Source organism: Maylandia zebra, linkage group LG18 (assembly GCF_041146795.1).
Source record: "Maylandia zebra isolate NMK-2024a linkage group LG18, Mzebra_GT3a, whole genome shotgun sequence".
In the NCBI taxonomy this organism is placed as follows: domain Eukaryota; kingdom Metazoa; phylum Chordata; class Actinopteri; order Cichliformes; family Cichlidae; genus Maylandia; species Maylandia zebra.
In genome coordinates, this window is record NC_135184.1 from 16499182 (window position 1) to 16520571 (window position 21390).

The 21390-nt window shown below is 39.2% G+C and overlaps 1 protein-coding gene across 3 annotated transcripts; it reads right to left on the bottom strand.

Moving 5' to 3' along the window:
* Nucleotides 1–416: 416 nt before the first annotated feature.
* mapre2 (microtubule-associated protein, RP/EB family, member 2) lies at nt 417–21058 on the bottom strand. Of its 3 annotated transcripts, none has more exons than XM_014412292.4 (7): nt 20913–21058; nt 7080–7207; nt 5633–5778; nt 5296–5512; nt 4912–5057; nt 1971–2129; nt 417–1840 (listed from the first exon to the last, which is right to left on the bottom strand). In XM_014412292.4, the coding sequence occupies exons 2-7, from the start codon at nt 7198–7200 to the stop codon at nt 1742–1744; spliced, it is 888 nt and encodes a 295-aa protein (XP_014267778.1). In that variant the 5' UTR covers nt 7201–7207; nt 20913–21058; the 3' UTR covers nt 417–1741. The 3 variants fall into 3 exon arrangements, with proteins under 3 accessions (XP_014267778.1, XP_014267779.1, XP_014267777.1); XM_014412293.4 differs by lacking the exon at nt 20913–21058 and adding an exon at nt 18341–18368; XM_014412291.4 differs by lacking the exon at nt 20913–21058 and adding an exon at nt 11481–11911.
* Between the last annotated feature and the right edge of the window lie 332 nt (nt 21059–21390).

Consider the following 21390-nt stretch of genomic DNA (forward strand, 5'->3'; position numbering starts at 1 on the left):
TAAATATTCCACAGTCCACAGATGTAAAGAAGTCCTGTACCTTCTACCTGTCCCCTTAAAGCCCCCGATTAATTTGGAAAATGAAGATAAAATTTGATTTGTAATTCCTTTTGTCTGAAATCAGCTACAGAATAAATTAAATCTCAGGTCATGCTAAATGAATTCAGGCTCATTCTGTGATGATACTGGATATGACTGGGTCTTTTTAAAGCTTTTTAATTTTTTTGTCATTCATAGATCTTTATATATTCTTGAGTATACTGGCATCTTTAGTTCTTGTTGTAGTTAAGTGTTCACTTAAGCTTTAGTTATGTTCTCACTTCCTGTTTCATAGTTTCGCCTCTAGTGTGCTTAGACGGCGGCCCTGCGACCCGGCCCCGAGTAAGTGGAAGAAAATGGATTGACGGACAACAACCTCCCGTGGACTCAAAAGGTGATTTTTATTACAGCAAATCCATTCGAATCTCAACATCTTTCAAAGAGCAGGTTAAACATACAAAAGCTCACTTAACATGTTTTTTTTTGTTTTGTTTTTTATTAAATATGTAAAAAGCAGGTCAAGTTATTCACAAATAAAATGCAAACATGCAACACGATTTTTTGTCGGGGAATGCATAATGAGTGGGACATAAAAAAAGAAAACAAAACATTTACCATTCATTAATTATTGACAGTACATGTTTACATTCTTTTTCATTTACACAATAATATATGACTAAAGCATCATGGTGCACTGCCCAGTTCAATATTAGTAAATGCAATATTAAGAAAGGGTATACAATGTACTTACTGGAATATAGTGTAACAAATTGCTCAGTGAACTGACATCTCCCTAAGACCTGTGATTAAAAAAAAAAAATAATAAAAAATATCCCAACAGTTCCAGCGGAGGTTTACAACTTAAAACTGCTGCTTCATCATAAGACTACTCCACAATGTTTCTTCCTTCCCTATGTTTACGGTTTCTATCACTAAAGCCACCTTGTGTGGTGGGAACAAACGCTAAGCCGAGCACACTGATTATCTGAAATCTTGTAATTTGTAATGACAGCTGTGACACAGTCATACAGTTGGGATTTAACTACATTTTATTATCCTCCTTCACGAGGATGCAATTCAGATCCTTGCACTATTCCTAAGTCTTAATAACAACAACAATAATAAATACGGTGAGGGTCTATGGACAGATTGTCCAATACGAAGTCAAATGTCAGTGCAACATATGGAAGGAGGTTAAATAAGAGCTACTACGAGCCCTTCCAGGGCTTTGCTTATTGCATTCTTATGATTAATATTGTTGATATGAAAAAAAAAAGAGAAAGAAATAAAAATAGCAGGGAGTCTAACACTTGCACTGACAGGTAGTGGTTACCTGTCTAAACTTCAGCATTTCATCACATCAACTGCAGGATTTGAATTGACTTTGCGCCCACACAGTCCTCTGATGGTCTGAGCTTGTCCGCTGGTGGAGCTCATTGCCACAAACCCGCCACAGCAGTTCACCAAAAGTCACAAGAAACATTGAACAGTGAGCAGAGGGGTACAAAAAAAACCCAAACAAAAACCTGTGATGGTGCTTCTTTCAGGAGGCTTCTTCATGTGCTCAGTTTCGGAGAGGATGAAAAATAAAAATGAGGACAAATGAAAATCCTTTAACAGTTCTCACATAGTCAAAAAAATTAAATTAAAAAAATAAAATAAAGAGAGAGTGGGGTGTAACTGCGGTGAAGGATGATGGCAGTCAGTATTCATCCTGCTCCTCCTGCTGATCGTCTGGCACCTCCTCGTGGGCTTGCTGGTCCACTTCCTGTCCGTCGCCCTCAGCTAGCTCCCCTCGTTCCTAAAAAAGAAAAGAGAGAGTTGAGGCAAGCGCATGTGACTGCACACAAACACTGAATTAAATCCACATGATTTCTTCAACAAAGAATGAGCACGATCCTGCTTGGATCAATCTAAAGGCCTGGACTGACCTGCTCATCGGAGGCGTACAGGATCTCCATTAGCCGATCGACAAACGGGGCGTTTTCCTCCCCCTGTTCCTGACAGAGCAGCTCCACCTCTCGCAGCTTGCTGAAGTAGTAGTCTCGCTCCTTCTCCACTCCTTCCAGTGCCAACTTTAGTGTGTTCACCTGCAAAAATAAATGTTCAAGCATTTCAAAACACACAAACTCTGAACAGACTCACAACGTTAAAAGATAAGCAGAGAAGAAAGCTGATTAAAACTGATCCGAATGATTCTTTCTAAGAAAACGACTCAAGATAAACTGTTTAACTGATACAAGTTGTCTTCAGTTACATGTGATTTGAGCACTAGAGCAGCTCTGAATGATTGAATGCAATCATTATATCAGTAAAGGATCTACCGATCAGTTAAGTCTTTGTCTTCTATTCACCAGTTTCTGCTTAACAAATGTACATTAAAAAAAAATCAAATAAAAAAAATCAAATGCTGCCTGGCAGCATTTTCTGGCTTGTGGTCACTGCACAAGAGCTCCAAGCCCGCTTCTTCTTAGTTTAATCCTTGGCTTGAATCTGACATGTACTGTACCAAATTTAATGCAGCCAGCAACATTTTGGATCTCAGAGTGGAACAACTACACAATATCCACACAGCATTTAGCAGCTTTGTATGCACAGGGGTTTTTTTTTGTTTTTGTTTTTTTAAACCAACCACATACAGTGCCTTTAAAAGGCCTCAGTGCTATTTTTAATATTTGGAAACAAGTTGAATGTCTGCTAAGATTTTAAATCTCTAGTACTTTGAATCTCCAAATATGACGCGTCAGGTGTAACATTAATCACAGCCTATTTCTATACCAGCTTTCTAAGGAACCATTAGTCTATCCACAGAGTGAGAAGTGGATTTAGGTCTGACTCCTAATTTGACACAGACTGTATATAAAAGATAGATGTAGCTCCAGATCTGAAAAGTGAAATGTACAAGTGCCTTAAATCTGCACCCTTTCTTAGCCAGCAGGGGGCGACTTTGGCCATGTTCCACAAAGCAGGTTTAACAAACTCAGTTTGAGTTTTGAGTGGCACAGAAGTTGATCACAGCTATTAGTTATTATTGAATCATTTCTGAGTATGTTCTCTCTCAGTCAAGCGTATGTGTAGCAGAAGAAAAGCCATCATCAATGGAGCTCCAATACCAGGATTCACCATGGCAACGAGTAAATGAAGAGACGACCCTCCATTTTAATCCAGTAGACGGAGGAACACGAATCAGTGTCAGTGAGGACCATGCCAGGAAGCTAGAAAACAGCAATTTTATTCTGTCATTCGCCCACACTGATTACCAACCTGATTCAGTGAGGGCCAACCAACCAATTTTACATTGGACCACAACCACGACCAAACAGTTAAAGCCTGGAGGGACAACATGCAGACAACTGAAGATAAAACTATATCTTATCAAAGAGAAAAGACAGTTTACTTACAGACCTGTAATATTAGACCCAGTAATACAAATGTGGGCAATTTGGAGTGAAAAATGTGTCAAAACTCCTGCACTTAACGACTGTACTTCAACATGAAATGACTCGTCTTTCAAATTTAGTTCCATTCAAAAATATATACATAGTAAATTCAGACTCAGTTTCACATCAACTCCAACACGATGCCAACTGTGACGGGCAGTTTTCCATTAGTGCAACTGATTATGACACATCAAATATAATTCACATTGATTAGTGGTTGTGTGTCTCTGCAGCTTCATGCAGGCTGATTTACACAGTGATCACACCACAGTAACATATGGGAGATTCAATGCAGGGGAGCTGGCTGACAGCCTGACAGAGACAGAGTCTTCAACCCTATTTATGCTCGCCGCATTGGTCACTTCTCACACCGATGTGCTGATATTGCACAGCTACGTCTGTTTCTACTCGTCACTGTGGCGCTTTTGTCTCTTTGCGATCTTCTTCAGCTGCTGTAGAAATCTTTCTCCATGAGTTCTGTACCATATGGGAATCCCTGCATACATGTGTCATATATATGCCCATATAGACAGCCTTGCCTCAAGCCTGTCAATTTTTTTAAATAGCTGAGGCTGCAATAGCTCCAAAGCTACGTAAACTGAAAAGGTGCACGGCTGGCCGAAAAAAATGCCAAAACATGCCATGCCTTACTGCAAGTGACATCACTTCTGTCATTTGGTGAGAGCAGTGAGCATAAACTGGCCCTTAGATAAACATACAATAAATTCTACAGTCTATCATTCTATGATGTTAATAAATTAGGATCCAGTTATTTGAGTCACAATAACATTGAGTAACAATTTTAAAAATGCTAGGTGACTTCCTACTTAGTTATTGCATTCAAAAGATTTTCAGAAAACTTGACCTCTGACCTTGAGGTCACTGAGATTCAAACTCATCCAAGATTTTAAATAGATACACCTGTGTTATCACTTTCAAAATCCTACATTTCCTCATTTTCAAGTTATCACATTCACAAATGGATGTCCATGCCGCCACCCGTTACGGTATTGTTATTGCCCTACCAGCCGTTTACAGCTGAAAGGTTTATAAAAGGGCGATCGTGGCTCAAGAGTTGGGCGTTCGCCTTGTAATCGGAAGGTTGCCGGTTCGAGGCCAGGCTTGGACAGTCTCGGTCGTTGTGTCCTTGGGCAAGACACTTCACCCGTTGCCTACTGGTGGTGGTCAGAGGGCCCGGTGGCGCCAGTGTCCGGCAGCCTCGCCTCAGTCAGTGCGCCCCAGGGTGGCTGTGGCTACAATGTAGCTTACCATCACCAGTGTGTGAATGTGTGTGTGAATGGGTGGATGACTGGATATGTAAAGTGCTTTGGGGTCCTTAGGGACTAGTAAAGCGCTATATAAATACAGGCCATTTACCATAAAAAATTAACATTTTTAAAAAAGCTCACAATTGAGCTGTACACAGACATACCTGCTCAGTAAGATGCGTGACTTGTGCTTCCAGTTCTTTCTCTCCTTTGGCAGGAGTTGACACGGATGTGGGGATCTTTTTGGCGGAAGAGGGTCTGGATGTTGGCGTTGAAGACTTAGGAGTAGTAGAGCTCGACCTGGATGCTCCTGCAGCGAAGAAATATTTATGAATAAAGGGTCGCTTGTCACTATATCTGAGTGTAAACTTGACAAATCAGACCCAATAATCACAGGAGCTGATATATGAGCAGGAAAAGTAACAGTCTAGCCATTTGATACCCTATACATCCAGTGCAAAGGTGTCAAAAAAAATGTGCAGATAACAGTAAGCATACATGCATGATTTATAACCTTCGTTTTGTTTTATTCATCAGTTGAATCTTACCTGCAGTAGGAGAACTGGCTGCATGGTGAGACTTCTTTGGCAGGTTGAAGATTTGCTCACCGGGATCAGGCGGGGGGATGGCATCCTGACCCTGCCTGGCTGCAACTGGGTCGTAATCTTTGCCGTCGTAATTGGCGTCAAAGAACTTCTTAAACCACTGGATGAAATCGAGATTGTCCTGAAATCTGCCTTTGACCAGTTTCTCCACAGGAATAATCTGAACAAAAAAAAAAAAAAAAAAAAAAAAAGACTGTTAAAACCCCCGAACAGTAAAGCGAGGTGAAAAAAAAAAAAAGAAAAAAGAAAAAAAAAAGTAAAAGATATTCAGGACACTCACCTTGTCCACGTTCATCCTTTTGAAGGATGCCTGCAGCAGTTTGAAATTGTGAATGTACTCGTGTTCTAGTTTAGCTTGAAACTTGACCTTCTTAAGACTGATGCAGCCAGGGAAGAGCAGATCCATGAACTGGCAATAAGCAGCTCCTAAAGAATTATTAATAATAAAAATAGTTAAGCACCACAAGAATAATTATGTATGTGGGGGGGTGGGGGTGGAGAGCAGAACACTGAAAAACATGCCGTGAATAATCCTGACCACACTCTGCACCACTTAATCTCTAACAGACTGATTGTGCTACCACAGTTACAGGAAATCTTTTCTACTCGTGCAATAACTCTTTAAAATACACACGTCTGTCGGGCAGGGAATCATCTGTTCTCCCGTGTTAACAGCTTAAATAAACTCTGCAGTCAGAACACTTAAAACTGTGTACAATAAGCAACTTTATTGCACTGCACTGTTATACGGAGTCACTTGAATGTGATTTGATATTTACTGTGTTGTTACTACGTTTAGCCAGCTTTTTTTTTTCTTTTCTTGGTTAAATTTGAGATATTTTACTTTGTTATAATATATTATTACCTATTATTTCATCTTTCCAGCCTGTCCTGGGTCTGTCCTGCTAGCAAGATATGTACAAAACACTTCACCTAGGAGTCATCCTAGGTGAACCACCTCAACTTGGTCAGAGGAGTAGCGGCTGTACTCAGATTTCCTCCTGAATGACCGGTTTTGTCACGGCGCATTTTATCTTATTGATCTATATACTATAAACCCATTTTCTTAAAGGCAGTGTTTAATCTTAAATTTTAGCTGCTGTAACATAAGCATTCACAAAGTTTGGAGATAAATAAAGTACATCTTATGTTATTGCACACAGTCTACGATTCTTTTTTTTTTTATGCCTGCCTTTGTACATGTGAGGCTTTTCATGTCCAGATCCTTGACCTCATTTCTTTAAAAAGACAAATATTAATGAGCTTTCACGTTAACATGGCTCACATAACCTGAAGCTTAGTGATCCATTTGAAAAGAGGACACCAGCTCAACCTTAGGTAAAGCTCACATGAACCCAACCAGGGAGCTCATGAGAAAACCATCTACACCAAACCACACCCTGAGAAAAAGGGGGTGGGTGTGCATGTGTTTGTGTAGGCAGAGGGTGATTGAAATTGGATTACTTGGTCACAGCAGGAGAGCACACGGCAGAGTTTATTTATAGACAACTCTCTTCCAGGGAGAGGTGAACATGTTTCCACAGGTTGCTTTAACCGCCAGCTTACACCGAAAGCTATTCAGGCGAAGACCAACCACTAAAAACACACCCCCCCCCCCATTTCAGACAGCGAGTCGGGCACAGGAGGAGGAAGGAAGAGGATGAGCTGAAGCGAGAGAGAAGAACAAGTTTTTTTTCCTTTCTTTTTAAAGGTCCGTCTGTTCTCACCTGAGGAGAGCTGCTCCACTTTCGTGTAGTTTAGGCAGAGGATATCGTTAACCCAGGCAGTAATGTCATGCCTGCTCATAGTCTCCTGGGTTATTGAGGTAGAGTATACGTTGACCGCCATCCCCCAACTGCAATAGAAAGGAAACAACACTGAAAAACAAAAGCTAGGTTGCTGTGATAGATGTCCTATTTCTTTCTGTCTCAAGTCAGTTTGTTGGTCTTCAAAAATGGGACAACTTCTTAAATAGGTTAAGATTTTAAGACATGGTGACAAGGGGCTGCTATTTACTGTGAGACGATGTATTATTTTTTTTTTTTTAAGTCTCCTCAGAGACTCAGCTATCTGCAGTCCCTGGGAAAGTGAAATAAGAATTGGTAATACACAAAAAACATCAATAAACAGTTTATACTAATGCAAATTCAGTTGACTATTCAATATACAATAAAACAGCCCAGCTTAAATTATTTCAAAGCACAAAGACGAGATCTAAAAATCAAATCAAATTTTAAAAAGGCCACAAAAAAAGAGCTGCTGGACAGTTAATGTTGGTTAATTAGAACAACTACTGGCCAAACAAATCCTAACTGCTTTGCTCATGTTTAGCCCAATCAGTTAAACTATACAGAATTGTATAATCTCTTAAATAAAATCTTCAGCCTGGAAAGCAAACAGTGAGACTGCATCTAGACATAGCACACGAGTTGATCTTTAGCATTTCTCCACATGCCCAGACTGACCCGCAAAGAAGCCCAGCAGCATAAAACATACTCTGAACCCCCCAATGCCACCCGACCCCTGGCTGCTACATGTCAACAATACTAATGTCCACATTATCATCCTCAGGTGTGACACACAGAGTCCAAAGCCCTCCCTAACAGTCTGTCATAGACTGTTAGGCAAACTATAACACAAAGCAGTAGAGGTGCAGATAAGATCACAGTTTGATACTGGAAATACAAGTTTGGGCTTGGAGATTGAAATCTGGCATGAATCAATGTTATCTTGGGCAAAATGATCTCTGCATGCAAGACTATCTGCTTAACAAGATAAGTCACATTAAAATAACCACACAGCAGTGGAACACGGGACAAAAGCACAGCAATAAATTCAAGAAATTACCCTGGGTTTGTGGGGGTAACTTTGTCTGCAAACTCAAAGCAGATTCAATTATCTCAGCATAAACAGTTCTTTGCTATACACTTTAAGAAACAGTCATATCTGAGCAGGGACTCTCCGCCTTTTGGTTTTAGAACTGAAAAGGCTTCTCGGATGAGAGGTGAAATGTCTTTAAGAAGTCCAGTCCCTTTATTTCCAAGCTCCTTAAAATATCTGAGCAGTTTTTTGTTTTTTTTAACCAAATCAATGACTGAGTGAGGTGATGATCTACTGTAGATACTTATAATTAGAGCTGGGCGATAGAACGATAACGATATGTATCGCGATATAACTTTTACTCGATAGAGAAATTAAGCTATCGCGATAGACTTCGCCGCTCTTGTCCTCTTAAAATAAAAAACATTTTTAAAAAAAGGTCAGCCAATCCAAACTAAGTAGCGCAGAGCCGAACCAATCACAGCCACAGCGTCACGTCGCGTGACTTGTTACATACAGCACAAGTGCCAAGCCGCACGTGTGTTTGTTTGGGAAGCAGGCAGTGGGTAATGGAGCCAGCGCGTAATGGAGGAAATGAGTGTGCCGACTAGAAAAATCAACCGAGCGTGACCGAAGAGAAAACAGATGACGGTTCCAATGCCGGAGAGATTGTCGAACGGAAGAGCCATAGAAGTTCCGTAGTGTGAAGGTATTTCGGCTATTTCAAGTCTGACAAAAAACCGAGTAGCGTGCACTGTAAATTGCACGCTACTCGGCACGAAAGCAAGTCTGGAAATACAATAAACTGGTGCATGCGTCACACTGTGCGCCACGTTATTGTTTCGGTGAAATGAATTTCTACAATACTGTTACTGTTAATTCTACTCTCTGCAGTGTTTAAATGCTTACATATACACACAGTTACTGTCCGTCCACACATACGACTCGGGTCTGCTTCTATGCCCCAGCTTTGTTTACTTTTTCCCACCGAGGCTTCTAGACTTCTGATTGGCCAACATTTCTGCACGGTTAGGAATCTAGTGCCACCTGCTGCTTTGGCATGTTCATAGCAGCGTTTTCCTTCATTTCTGCCTTTGTGTGTGGACGGGATTATTTTTTAAAACGAAAACGGAAAATCTCCGTTTTCAAAAACACCCGTGTACGTGTGGACGTAGCCTCAGTCTCTGACTGGAAGCGCTAATTCGTCATTCGGCTTTTGTCAGACTAAAGTAACTGTTAAAACTGTTTGAAAAGCTCAGCTATACAACAAGGAGAGATTGAGAATTTCCTTTTAGTTCTCAGTTTATTTGATATTGACAAAAGTTAGTTTTGTCTGTTCTTCTGTAAAACAAACTAAGATTTATTTTTAGAATTAATATTTTGTTTCTAAGTGGAATTGACAATTTAGTCTGTTTCGTTTGTTCTATTTTGAAACTTAAACGCTTTAGCGGCTGCCTTTTGTGTAGTTTGCAATATTTGCCTTTATTTATCTGAAAAAGTCTCATGTTCCTTAAGTACATCTACCCTGTTGAACTTATTATGGGAAATAAATATTTAAATCAAAACAAGCTGCTGATTATTTCACATTTTACTTGTGAGCAACGGCACATTTAAATCTTACAAATATAGTTATTTGGCTTATATCGTGATAGATATCGTTATCGCCTGAAATGAAAAAAACATATCGTGATATGAAAAAATCTCATATCGCCCAGCTCTACTTATAATACATTGCAGGATGAAAAAGGGATCTTTTAATTTGACTTTTCCTGCACAGCGGAGCAGACAGAAGCTGTTGCAAAGGCTGATTAGATTTGATCGAATTGCAAAACTGTGACTTTGGAGGCCTCAGGGCACCTGCTCTACTTGCAGTATGCATACTGAAAGCATGCAATGTGCCAAAGATACATCAGTAAACTCAAACTTTGACCCTTAAGCTACACATTTAAAAGAAGTCAACAAAACAGTTATTTCTTCCTAATTCATTTGTTAACTCTTAGCGTGAGATATTGTGGAAGGAAAGTCTGCACATGAGTGGACATCCCACCTGAGAATATCTGAAATATGAAAAAATATCATTCAGAGAATTGCAACAGAGCATCATAATAATGGAAATGAGCTCTTTAAAACACAATCAGTAATATATAAACATGCAAATATGTCATTGCACATATTACTGCAGCTTTATAATGTTCCTGTGCAAGGAGCAAAGCTGTGCAATGAATTAAAAAAAAGAAAAACTAAATTCAACTACAATATTGACTTCCAACAGCAAGGAAAGCAAGACAAAGCATTTATTTTCTCACTGACTGCTGTTTTTGCCTTGAGGCCTTCTCTAAAACCCACAATCTCACTTCTCCAAAGGCTGTTCGCAGGTCTACAATCCTCAATGCAAGAAGTCGAGCTGATCTCAATACTGATTCTAATTTTTACAACATTTCACAGACAAGAACAGCTGCATTAAAAGAAACACCCATCTGGTGGTTTTATAACCGCGATAATATGGTGCCAAAGCATCCCCCTCAAACAGACACCAGGATATGCAGCATAATAATAACCCCAACCATTCAGCGTTAAAGTTGGGTTATCAGACCACTGCAGCAGCAGCAGAGCCTCGGCTCTAGGAAGGAAACTGGGCCAGCCCCTCTCCATGTCAACAAAGCGGATGTATGCGCCGCTTAGCATGCTTTGTTAGCCTTGCAGGGATAGCCTGCCGACACCAGGGCTGGGCATGATGCTTCAATTCAATAAGAAGAAACCGGGCTTGTGCGGCAAGTCTTAGTAGAGGGTCTCCCCCTTACAGACACCCACAGTACAACATCACCCAGACACATATTAATGGCGACAGTGGGGGGGATTCAGTAGCTGCGGAGTGTCAAGTCACGATGGGAATATTCTAGCAGCAGCAGCAGGAGGAGGAACAGGAGGAGCTGTCTGTGTAGTCCTGTCATCTGACAAGCTGGACCCACTCCTCCAAAAAACGTGCCTGTACCATTGCGCACCACCAAATACAATAAAACAGTTGACAGCGTTACATGCTAGTCCCAGCAGTGGTTTCGGGTGCTACTGGAGAAGCAGGGGGAGGGTTTAAGCTAACTTAAGAGCGATTTACGACACAGTGTCGGGTACAGAGGGCTAACATGACAGGGGAGTGTGATTGGTGAGTGGGGGGAAAAAGCGGATGGGTGCAGGGAGGAAAACGCCGAAGAAGAGGAGGAGGCCGGATTGCGGGTTTTTTTGGGGGGGTCTGCAGCGGTGTGATTTTCTTTTCCTGACATTAAACCAAATGCGACATTTCACTGGTTTACCTGTAGGCGCGCTCTCCTCGCACTGTATTTTTCCTGTAAGGAATGATGTTGGTTCCGTTGTCCTGGACGATGTCGTTGTTATTCTCTCCATTTGGGGAAAGGGCTTGGGTGGGACCGGGCATTTGGGTCTCTAAAATGTTGAACAGAAACTCTGTTCTCTCTCTGGCCGAGGGGGGACGAGGGAAAAAAAGCAAGAGGAACGATGCAAAATGCTAAGAAAGTGCCGCACCTCCGGGGCTCTCTCTCCTTCTGTCTGCTTATTCCTCACAAATCTCTGCCCTAATGACGTTGCTGCTCCCTGTACCACGTGACTCGCGGGGTTGGCTGCCTGTTTTCCCTATGGTGGGCTATTTCAGTACACCAAAATTTCATTGATTACTTGAGTGCTGAAAAGTATCGCCGGGGAGGTCAGATCGATGTGTGATGCTCGTCGCTTTTTGAGGTGCGGCGAGGGGATTTATTAAAAGAAGGGAAAAAAACAACAACAAAAAAAACTCAGAGGCGACAACCAATCAGCTAAAAAGAAGGGATGGGAATAAAGGGAAGACGCAGCACATCCACTTCACCTTAATTAGATCATCAGATAGCTGATTGGTATTAAAGCAGATGTAGGCAAACGATACCCAGTAGTGTTGGTGATGAAATCATGTCCATTCATGGTGTGTGATAAAATGCTGTTTTGATTACTAACTGAATTTCAGTCAGAAGTTTACACACGCTCATCATGGGCATGAATATCAGGTTAACTTTTAATGATTTCTTTGAGTTGTTCTTTTTCCAGGGTGGAAATACTGTACAGCATACATTTTTAAAAAATATGGTAGTGGTAGCATTATGTTCTGGGGCATCATGTCTAGTGGTACTGGTATTAGGGGTGGGGGGGAAAAATCGATACTGTGTAGTATCGTGATATTTTGTTTGCTAATAATGTATCGATACAGGGACAGCAGAAATCGATATTTTGTTACAAAAATGGTTTTTGTGCTCAGAGCATGTTGACCCTTTTTCTGAGCAAGAATCCTGACATTCCTTCACTGTCCAAATGTGTTTAACTTTTTTTTGGCAGCAATAAACATGACAGTTTACTTATTTTAATTTAAGATATGTTTTATCTTAATTAAGTTTAAAACTTTTTTTATTTAATGTAAATTTATATTTTGTTTTAATTTACTTTCAAATTCTTCAGTTGCTGAATGGGCTGCATAGTTTTCATAAATTGCATAGTTTAGAATAGCTATAATTGTACCAGATGGTTGCATTCAGTTAAGTTGGACTAGACTGTAATACAAACCGTTCAGTTTGTCAACAATAAAACTGACTGAAATGAGAGAAAGACTGAGTGCAAGACTTTGATATTAGATAAAATGAATATTGATAAAGTTTAACTTTATGTACAGAATCTGAATATTGCAAAATATTTTTTTTTTTTAAAAATCGCAATAATATCGTATCGTGCGTTAAGTATTGTGATAATATCGTATCATGGGATGTATGGTGATTCCCACCTCTAACTGGTATATTGCACAAAGTGGACAGAATAATGAAGGAAGACTATCTCCAAATTGTACAACTTCACCTAAAATAGACTCGAATAGACTTCCAAAACCCAAACCTCAATGCCATTGAAAATTTATGAACTACGCTTAAAGCTAGGTCTGTGCCACGAAACCAACAACTCTACCGATTCTCGTAAGAAGTGTTCAAATATCCAGCCAGAGTTATGTCAGAAGTTTGTTGATGACTACCAAAAGAGTCTGGTTGAAGAGCAACTTGCTAAGAGACATATAACCAAATTTTAGTGGGGGTGCATGAATATTTTTGAGGGTCTGCGGATTAGAGTAAATCCAAAATAAGTTCAAACCAGTTCACAAAATTTAGTTTTTTAAAAGTCATTTAAGATTAATGGTTTACAACAATTCCACCCTGGAAAAAGAACAGCTCAAATGAATCTTTAAAAGCTACAAATTAGCATAACCCTCATGACCATGATGCATGTATGCAAACTATCGATCTAATCAACATCAATTACTCGGCATCATCACCAGTAAATCAACCGAGAACAAGAATCCATTTTATTTTACTTTTTAAATGATCTGAGGAATCTACTTATAATCACAAAATGTCCAATCAGTAAAATAAAATAAAAAATATCACCATTATTTGGGATGTACCAATTGTGAAGCTAATGTGAAAATCAAAATTATGTCATTGACGATAGTCATTTCACCTTTGTTCCAGAGAAACAAAGCAATCCATCCATGTTCTAAACCGCTAACCTAATTTGGGGTCACAGGGGGGCTGGAGTCCAACGTAGTGGTCATACAGTGAAAGCCAGGGTATTTTATTATTTTAAATGTAATTTTAATTATCATCTTGTTTTTTAATTTTTATCTTTATTTTATTTTATACTTATTCAATGTATCATTTCTGGCATGTCAAGTGTACACCACTTCGTGTTCAGCTGGGAGTTGTTCTAAAAGTGCTATATAAATAAATTGCTTCCTTGCTTATACTTTTCTAGCTCTTTAGTACATTTTTTAAATCATTTAGCCATCAAAAACTGATATGACACAAAATATAAACACACCACTTCAATCACTGATACAAGCCACAAGGACAAATACTGGCCTTTATATATCAGTGCATTATAACCATTACCCAAAATGCAAGTGGTGTCTTCAAATGTCATGAAATCTAATGTAAATGTAAATGTAAAGCCTTTAAAACTGTTATTTCATATTATTTTTGATTTGATTGCCTGACACAAAAGGGGAAATGAATAACAAACAAGACTATATGAACAAATATGATAAATCAGCATCAACCATAATTTGAGAATAGGTCCATTCCCAATTTCAACATTTACAGATTAATTTTCTGTTCAACAGCAAACCAATTAATCAGTCTATAATTCAGCTGTAACATACGTTAAAATGTATAAAATGTGTGTAATAAATGTAATTATAAACCACATGAACATCATAAATCAGTATGCACGGGTCTGTGGTTTAAGCGCAAACAACAGTCCTGTGGTTGCTAAGCTCTCTTCTGTTTGTGTTACCAATGTGTTGGTGTTAAACTGCTTTGTTTTGTGTTGCTTTTATCACTGCTGGGCAACCACAGTGAAATGGGACACAGAAATAAGGTCTAAAAAGTGAGCTCTATATATTTTAAACACAAGTGTGAGTCACTCTCTATTGGTTTTAGTTGTTGTACAACACTTTGTAACTTTTATGTCTGTAAAAGGCATTACATAAATAAATGTAACTAATACAAATATCTCATTTGTATTGATTTTAAAAATGAATTTCTTTTTCACACTATAAGAATAATGATTTGTGCAAATAGCCCAGCATTAAACTGATAATATCAAAATAGAATCAGTCCAGCCTGTTATGGTTAGTAATCAAGAATGCAATAGTACACATGACGGTATTTAACAGGGATGATGAAAAGCTTTATAATAGCAGGGGACTACGCTACCTGCTGAAAACAGTTAAGCAAAGATGCAGGGATTTTATGCACAAACTATGTTCAAAGGACAAAGATGAAGCATTTCTGCTCTTCTGTTCTATTGCCTTGATTTCTTTCCTACTGTTTCTTATATTTTCTCTGCCACTCCTTTATTTAGAAGACCCAATTGCTATTTGAGTCTGAGGACAGGCCTTTACAGTTTACATATAAACTTAAACGGTGATGGTGCAAGAAATACAGGTACAGATTTTGAGGTCTATCCTACAATCTATTCACCACCATCATTGGTCCAAAGGTAAACTCACACCTGAGGTGACTGGACTTTTTCATGTCAGCATGTTTTTGGCCTGCAATGTAAGGGAGCAACTTCCGTTAAACATTAGCAGGGCTTATTTACTGGAATTTGATCCTCAAGTCAACACTCACTCTGATGCAGGGGCCAACAATTTTCTGTCAAAATCAACAATACTGCTTCTAATGTCAAATACTCACAATTCAGAGTCAACAGTCTTTGTGCTCAGCTGAAACTCTTAAATAGAACTCTGGTGCCACCATCAGGCCAAAGCTGAGGTCACAGTTATAAATCAATAAATTTAACTCTAGATGAATGTTTTAAAAATGGAAAACGATATATATAGTCCAGTTTTATTCACTTCTTGTCTTTTGATAATACAATTTTCAGTATAAATATAAGGACTTTCTTTTTTAATTGCCCCATATGTACACTCACAGGCCACTACATTAGGTACACCTACTACTCATTAACATAAATTTCTAATCAGATCATTACACAGCAGCAGCTCGATGCATTTAGGCATGCAGACAGGGTCATGGCGACCTGCTGAATTTCAAAAAGTTGAGAATGGGAAGGAAAGGCAGTGTAATCAACTTTGAATTTAATATGGTTGCTCGTACCAGACAGGCAGGTCGGAGTATTTCAGAAACTGCTGATCTACTGGGATCCCAACATAACAGTCTCTAGAGTTTATAGACTAAATAAATGGTCAGAAAAAGAAAAGCTCATTGTCTGAAAATGCCTCAGTGATGCCAGAGATCACAGGAGAATGGTCAGACTCAAAAAGGCAAACTGAGGTTACAATTCAGTCACCAAAATGGGACAACAGAAGATTGGAAAAATGTTGCCTAGTCTGATGAGTTTCAATTTCTGTTGCTACATTTAGATGGTAGGGTCAGACCATAGAGCCATCCAGCATTGCATCAGTGGTTTAACCCGTTTTTGGGATATTGTCGTGGCACACTTTGGGCTCCTGAGTACCAACTGAGGATTGTTTAAATCCCACAGCCTGCTTCAGTACTGCTGCTGACCCCGTCCATCCCTGTATGACCACAGTGTACCAATCTTCTAATGGCTGCTTCCAACAGATAACATACTATGTCACAAAGCTCAAACCCATTAGTTTTGAAAGCAAAAGGAGATCCAATCCTGTACTAGCATGGTGCAAGTGGCCAGTGAATATACAGAGTTTTATTAACTTAGTTATGAAATGATATAGGACAACAGCTTTTAACATTTTTTGTATCCAAGACATACCAAAGGGCAAGTCAAAGTTTAAAAAGAACACTTGTGCTTACATGTGCAGAAAATAGTCATCTGTTCTCTATCATCTGAAATTTCATTAGTTCTTTTTTTCATTATACTGCCAGGTGATGAAAGCACTTTTGAATATAACACCTATCTTTCTTGCTCCACTAGCAAACAGCTTTAATACAATCAAAACAACAACAACAACAACAACAACAACAAAAAATAAAACAAATCAGTTTTCTGTTTCTGGTTCAATTTTTTTTTCTTTTATGTCATCTGCTGAAGGCTGTGGACATCAGCTTTTCCAGTTTGTATTTTACAGACATACACAGCCAATACAGTTGTTTATATGTAAAAAAAAATCCATCTCTGTTGGAGAAGCAGCTGAGGCATTGAAGGCTGTACTACCCAGGGGGTGCAGTCAGTTTGTTAGCTTGGAAAGCACCCGCTAACTCTTCCCAAACAAATGACAGAAATGTCACTTGCTGAAGGATGTGTACATTTCTGGGCCAGAACACAGGACAGGTAGGTCTTACAGCAGTTTCTCCTGACAGTTTTATTGCTTTAGGTGTATGTTGTTTTCTCCTTCTGTGATCAGTTTTTACCCCCCTACAAATGTCCACATCAGTATAAATCAGGGCCTTCAACATGTCAAAATTCCATGCATTACTTTTTGTACACTCACAACAGTAATTATACGGCTTCAACATTTGGACAACAATGCAAAAGAGCTTTAATCTGAAGCTGCAGATTCCTATATGATTTAACTGTGAAGTTGCTCCCATAATTTACACTATGAGTCTTATTTTTTTCCATTTGAATCACTCAGATGGAGGTAACAGAAATAAATCAAGGCAGTGAACAGTATGCATAATATTAATCTCTAATTTAACTTGGGAATCTTGTGCGGTCACCCTGAAAGACATTCCCTCTTCTTCTTCTGTAAGGGTGTCAAACATCCAGCACAAGGAACACCCAAGGGTCCAAATTGTGAAATAAATGTAAAGAAGTCATCGATACTTCCAATTAGTCATTAAAGAGTACAAAACAGTTCATGACTATGTCATGGCAGTAAACTAAGTGTGGAAAGCTGAGTTTGCTCTTATTTTTCATAAAGACTGAGGCTGCACTTCATTATTTGTTAATTTACTGAATATATCTGGTGTGAGGTTTTGTTTTTTTTTTAAATGAGATATTAAGAACTAAGCCCACATTGCTAGTAGTTGGTTTTACTGGGCTCAGCTCATTTGAGAGCAAACTCAAATGCAAGCAGCCCGCAAAACTGAAATGAATTTGACACCACTGCTCTGCTGGGTCAAAAGTAGTCTTTGTGTAGTAGTCTACACAAATTCCTGCAGAGCTGAACACAAGGCATAACCAAGACTAATCTCATTAATGACTGAATTGCAGACACTTCCACTGACAGCCACAGGCATGCAATGCTACTTTTCCACTATGGTAATGCTAGAAGCCCTTTCAGACTGACAAGTGACAGCCATACCGTAGCACGCTGGGCACAACACAAGCACAGAGGTCTGCTTTGTGTCTGGCAGCAGCACACAGTGAAAGCATGTCATGGTCAAACTTCAGGGAAGGCATGAAAACAGGAAAGTGTGCTCGTCCCAGTGGCCAGAAACTGTACCCCCACCATACCGTGTCACTGCAAGGTGGGTGGGTTAATGTCAACTCTAGGCTGTCACAGGAATAAACTTATCACTTCCCAATCTGAAGGGCTTGAAGAGGTGGAGCATGCATAGCTTTTTCTAAATATATGGTCAGGTTGTAAAGCCCTAAGAATGAAATATAAACACACACATCCTCTGGGTCTATTACTGCTTACTTCAACTGCAGAGGGATGTTCCTCCGTGCTGCACTTGACAAAAAGAAATTGAAATAAAGAACAGAAATTTTCTTAAATGTGTACAGTATCATCGCAATCTGAGGCAGGTAGCTGATGCTTACCACTACATTACAAAACAACAAAAAAACAACACACTTATAGTTATTGACTGAAATAAAAAGTAGAGTAGATCCATTAACATGAACGCCTATTAGATGCTAAAACACTGTATGGTAGGTTATAAAAACAAAAAAGGAGCAGGAACAGGGAAGCGTAAAGTGCACATCTTTTCTAATTCACACAGGATCAAAGTATATATACAGGCTCACAAATATTCACTCACTCAAATCTTTTCATAAGTGGTACTGAAGGTTGTTGATGGCTACCAAAAGCATCTGGTTTAGATGCTTTTGCTAAGAGACATTTAAACAAATCATTAGTGTGGGTGTACATATATATGTTTGAGGCTGATTGCCATGATATTCCTGCCCATGATGAGTGTATGTAAACTTCTGACCAAAACTGTGGATAAGTAACAGCGACATTGCTTGATTAAGTCATGGCAGTGGGACAGTAGAAATAAAAGGTTTGTGAGCTTTGCTAGATTGTTTTGGCTCAATTTTAAAGGACCCAATCATGAGGTGAACACAGTCATCCCTTTACAAAAAGCATCAGCATGTTTGGACTAAAATATCCAATGCTGGAGTTTTCCAACTAAAAGTGTGTCAGAAGCTTTTTTCAAAACGGTCTCTTTAAGCTGTGTGGATGCGAGACAGATTAGGAAAAGTTACATGTTTTGAAAACTAAAGCATAGTTTTTAGTATGGATGTACCCTAACACTAAAATGAAAATATATACATCAATCAAATGATGTGTCACAATGTAATCTTGAGAAACAGCAATCTTATATAATCCCTTGAAATAGTTTTAAATGGGGTAAGACAAGGAATACTGAGAGTGGAAATATGGTGACCATTTAACATTCATTCATGGAATTTTAGGAGTACAACTATAAGTTAACTCATAAGTTTTACTAACCTAATAATATGTTAGTTGAGTCAGACTTGAGTAAGACTATGAGTAAAAATGCATTTAGGCTGCAAATTCTTTATCTTTATTCAGTTTATTTATATGACAAGAAATTAATGAGAAATCCAAAAGGGTATAGGTTAAAGGTGAGACTTTTGGAACACCTAAAATCAGCAAAAAAGGAACATTTTAAAAAGAATCGCAACTAAATAAGAAAAAGAAATAAATCGCTCATGTCAAATCCAGCTACAGATGAACTCTCAGTACTTAAAGCATCTTCACACTAAACTGGATAATCATCATCATACATCGTCATTTGTGTTTGTTATCCCTCATTTTAAACAGCTTCTGGATATTAAGTGGTAATTGTGGATTGCATGCTTTGTACATCATTTAAACTATGTTATAGTCTACTAAATCTTTGAATTTCTGTGTATTTAATTGAATAAATAATGGATTTACTGACTAGTCATAGAGTTTGTTATCATTCATATGGCTTTTTTTAGTAGTAAAAAGACTGCTCGCCTTGTGTTTCCCCACATTCCTACACAGTACGTCATATATAGAGCAATAAGTGAATCTTTTTTTTTTTTAAACATAAGTCTTTAAGTGTAAGGGAGCAGCCAGACAGCCGAGAGCTTTTTTTGTCTTGTGAATGCTGCTTGCTGAGGGTTTTGTAAGGGTGGGGTAGCATGTCAGCCCACATCTGGAAGATGATGCTCTTACAGTAAGTGTTGCTATACGTTAGCCTGCAATGAGTCAACACTGGGCTGTGAAGCATCAGGCAGAGTTGTGCTTGCCCTTTTCCCACTAAGAGCTAACCAACCTTTGGTAGAGGATCCCAAATGCACCTCTGTTAATCCGAGCTGCAGGTTGTAGAGGTTATGATCTCCAGAAAAACGGGTTAGGATGATATTAAGGGAGAAAAACCCTGTTAGACTGCGAGGAGTCTTTTCCTAAGACCTGAGAGATTGTTAACCCGCTACTTTAGAAAGAAAGTTTTCCTTTGGCATTTAGAAAGGGCATTATCTGCACCCAAGACAAAAGGCGACACTCGTCTATGGTGACCCCTTCTTCATTTCTTCTGTCCCTTCTTTTAGCTGCGGTTGCTGAAGAGGGAAAACACCAAACAGTGCTCCTCTTTTCTGAGATTTTTTAAGCGCCTCCACCGCCACCGAGCAGCTAGCTGCTGCACTAAGTCTCGTAAATGAAGCTAACTCAACTTCGTATTAGAAATGACAGACTGCCTGGAAAAGCAAGCTAATGCTATCAAACAGACTTTTACGAAGGTAGACGTGACTTATAAATACAGTATTACATCTTCTCCGGCTAACCGTCAAGTTACAGTTGGCTAATATTTTCTCCTGCCATTACTTTGACAGTGCTGTGACAGCCGACGTATGTCCTGACCCCGGGCAACATCACGGTACAAAACAGCGACCGCCGCTTAAATACGTTCATATTTCTGCATTGATTTTCGCCGTTGCACGTTTCAATTCAAATTCCACAGTGAAAATTTTCAGTAAAAGCAAATCTCACTCACCAGTGAACTCCGATCCGCAGGTTACAAGGTGTTAAAAAAAAAAGGCTGTTTTCCGGCTGAGTCACCCCACCCTCAAACGCCCATTCTCGTAAGACGGTGAACTGCGAGCGGAGAGCTGAATGGACAGCGTCTCATCGCTCTTTCTGCTGATTGGTGCGTCGCCGACCTCTGTCATGATATTGACCAATCGAGTTGTGATGCGTTGATCGTTCACAACAATCAGACAGCTTTCTGTCCTGTCGCCTCGTGTCACTTCACTTTTACTCCAGGAAAATGCAAATCGTCCATCTGAAGATGCACGCAGCTGAACACCACCGTTTATAAAATAAATATGTAAAATAATACGAATGAAAGACCTCAATGGTAATGTAGGTCAAAAGACCTACATTACCACACCTACTGCACTCTATGTACATACATTTCGGTGTTTGTTTGTTTTGTTGTTGTTTTACAGTGTATAATGACCATTTGTATATAA

What these genes read in the sequence shown, in the direction of transcription:
- mapre2 (XM_014412291.4), bottom strand. Translation starts at nt 11,602, where the DNA reads ATGCCCGGTCCCACCCAAGCCCTTTCCCCAAATGGAGAGAATAACAAC. An exon ending in CGAGGAGAGCGCGCCTACAG is followed by an intron (nt 7,208 to 11,480) that starts GTAAACCAGTGA and finishes TTTCTATTGCAG; the next exon opens with TTGGGGGATGGCGGTCAACG. An exon ending in AGCCAGTTCTCCTACTGCAG is followed by an intron (nt 5,058 to 5,295) that starts GTAAGATTCAAC and finishes TCTTCGCTGCAG; the next exon opens with GAGCATCCAGGTCGAGCTCT.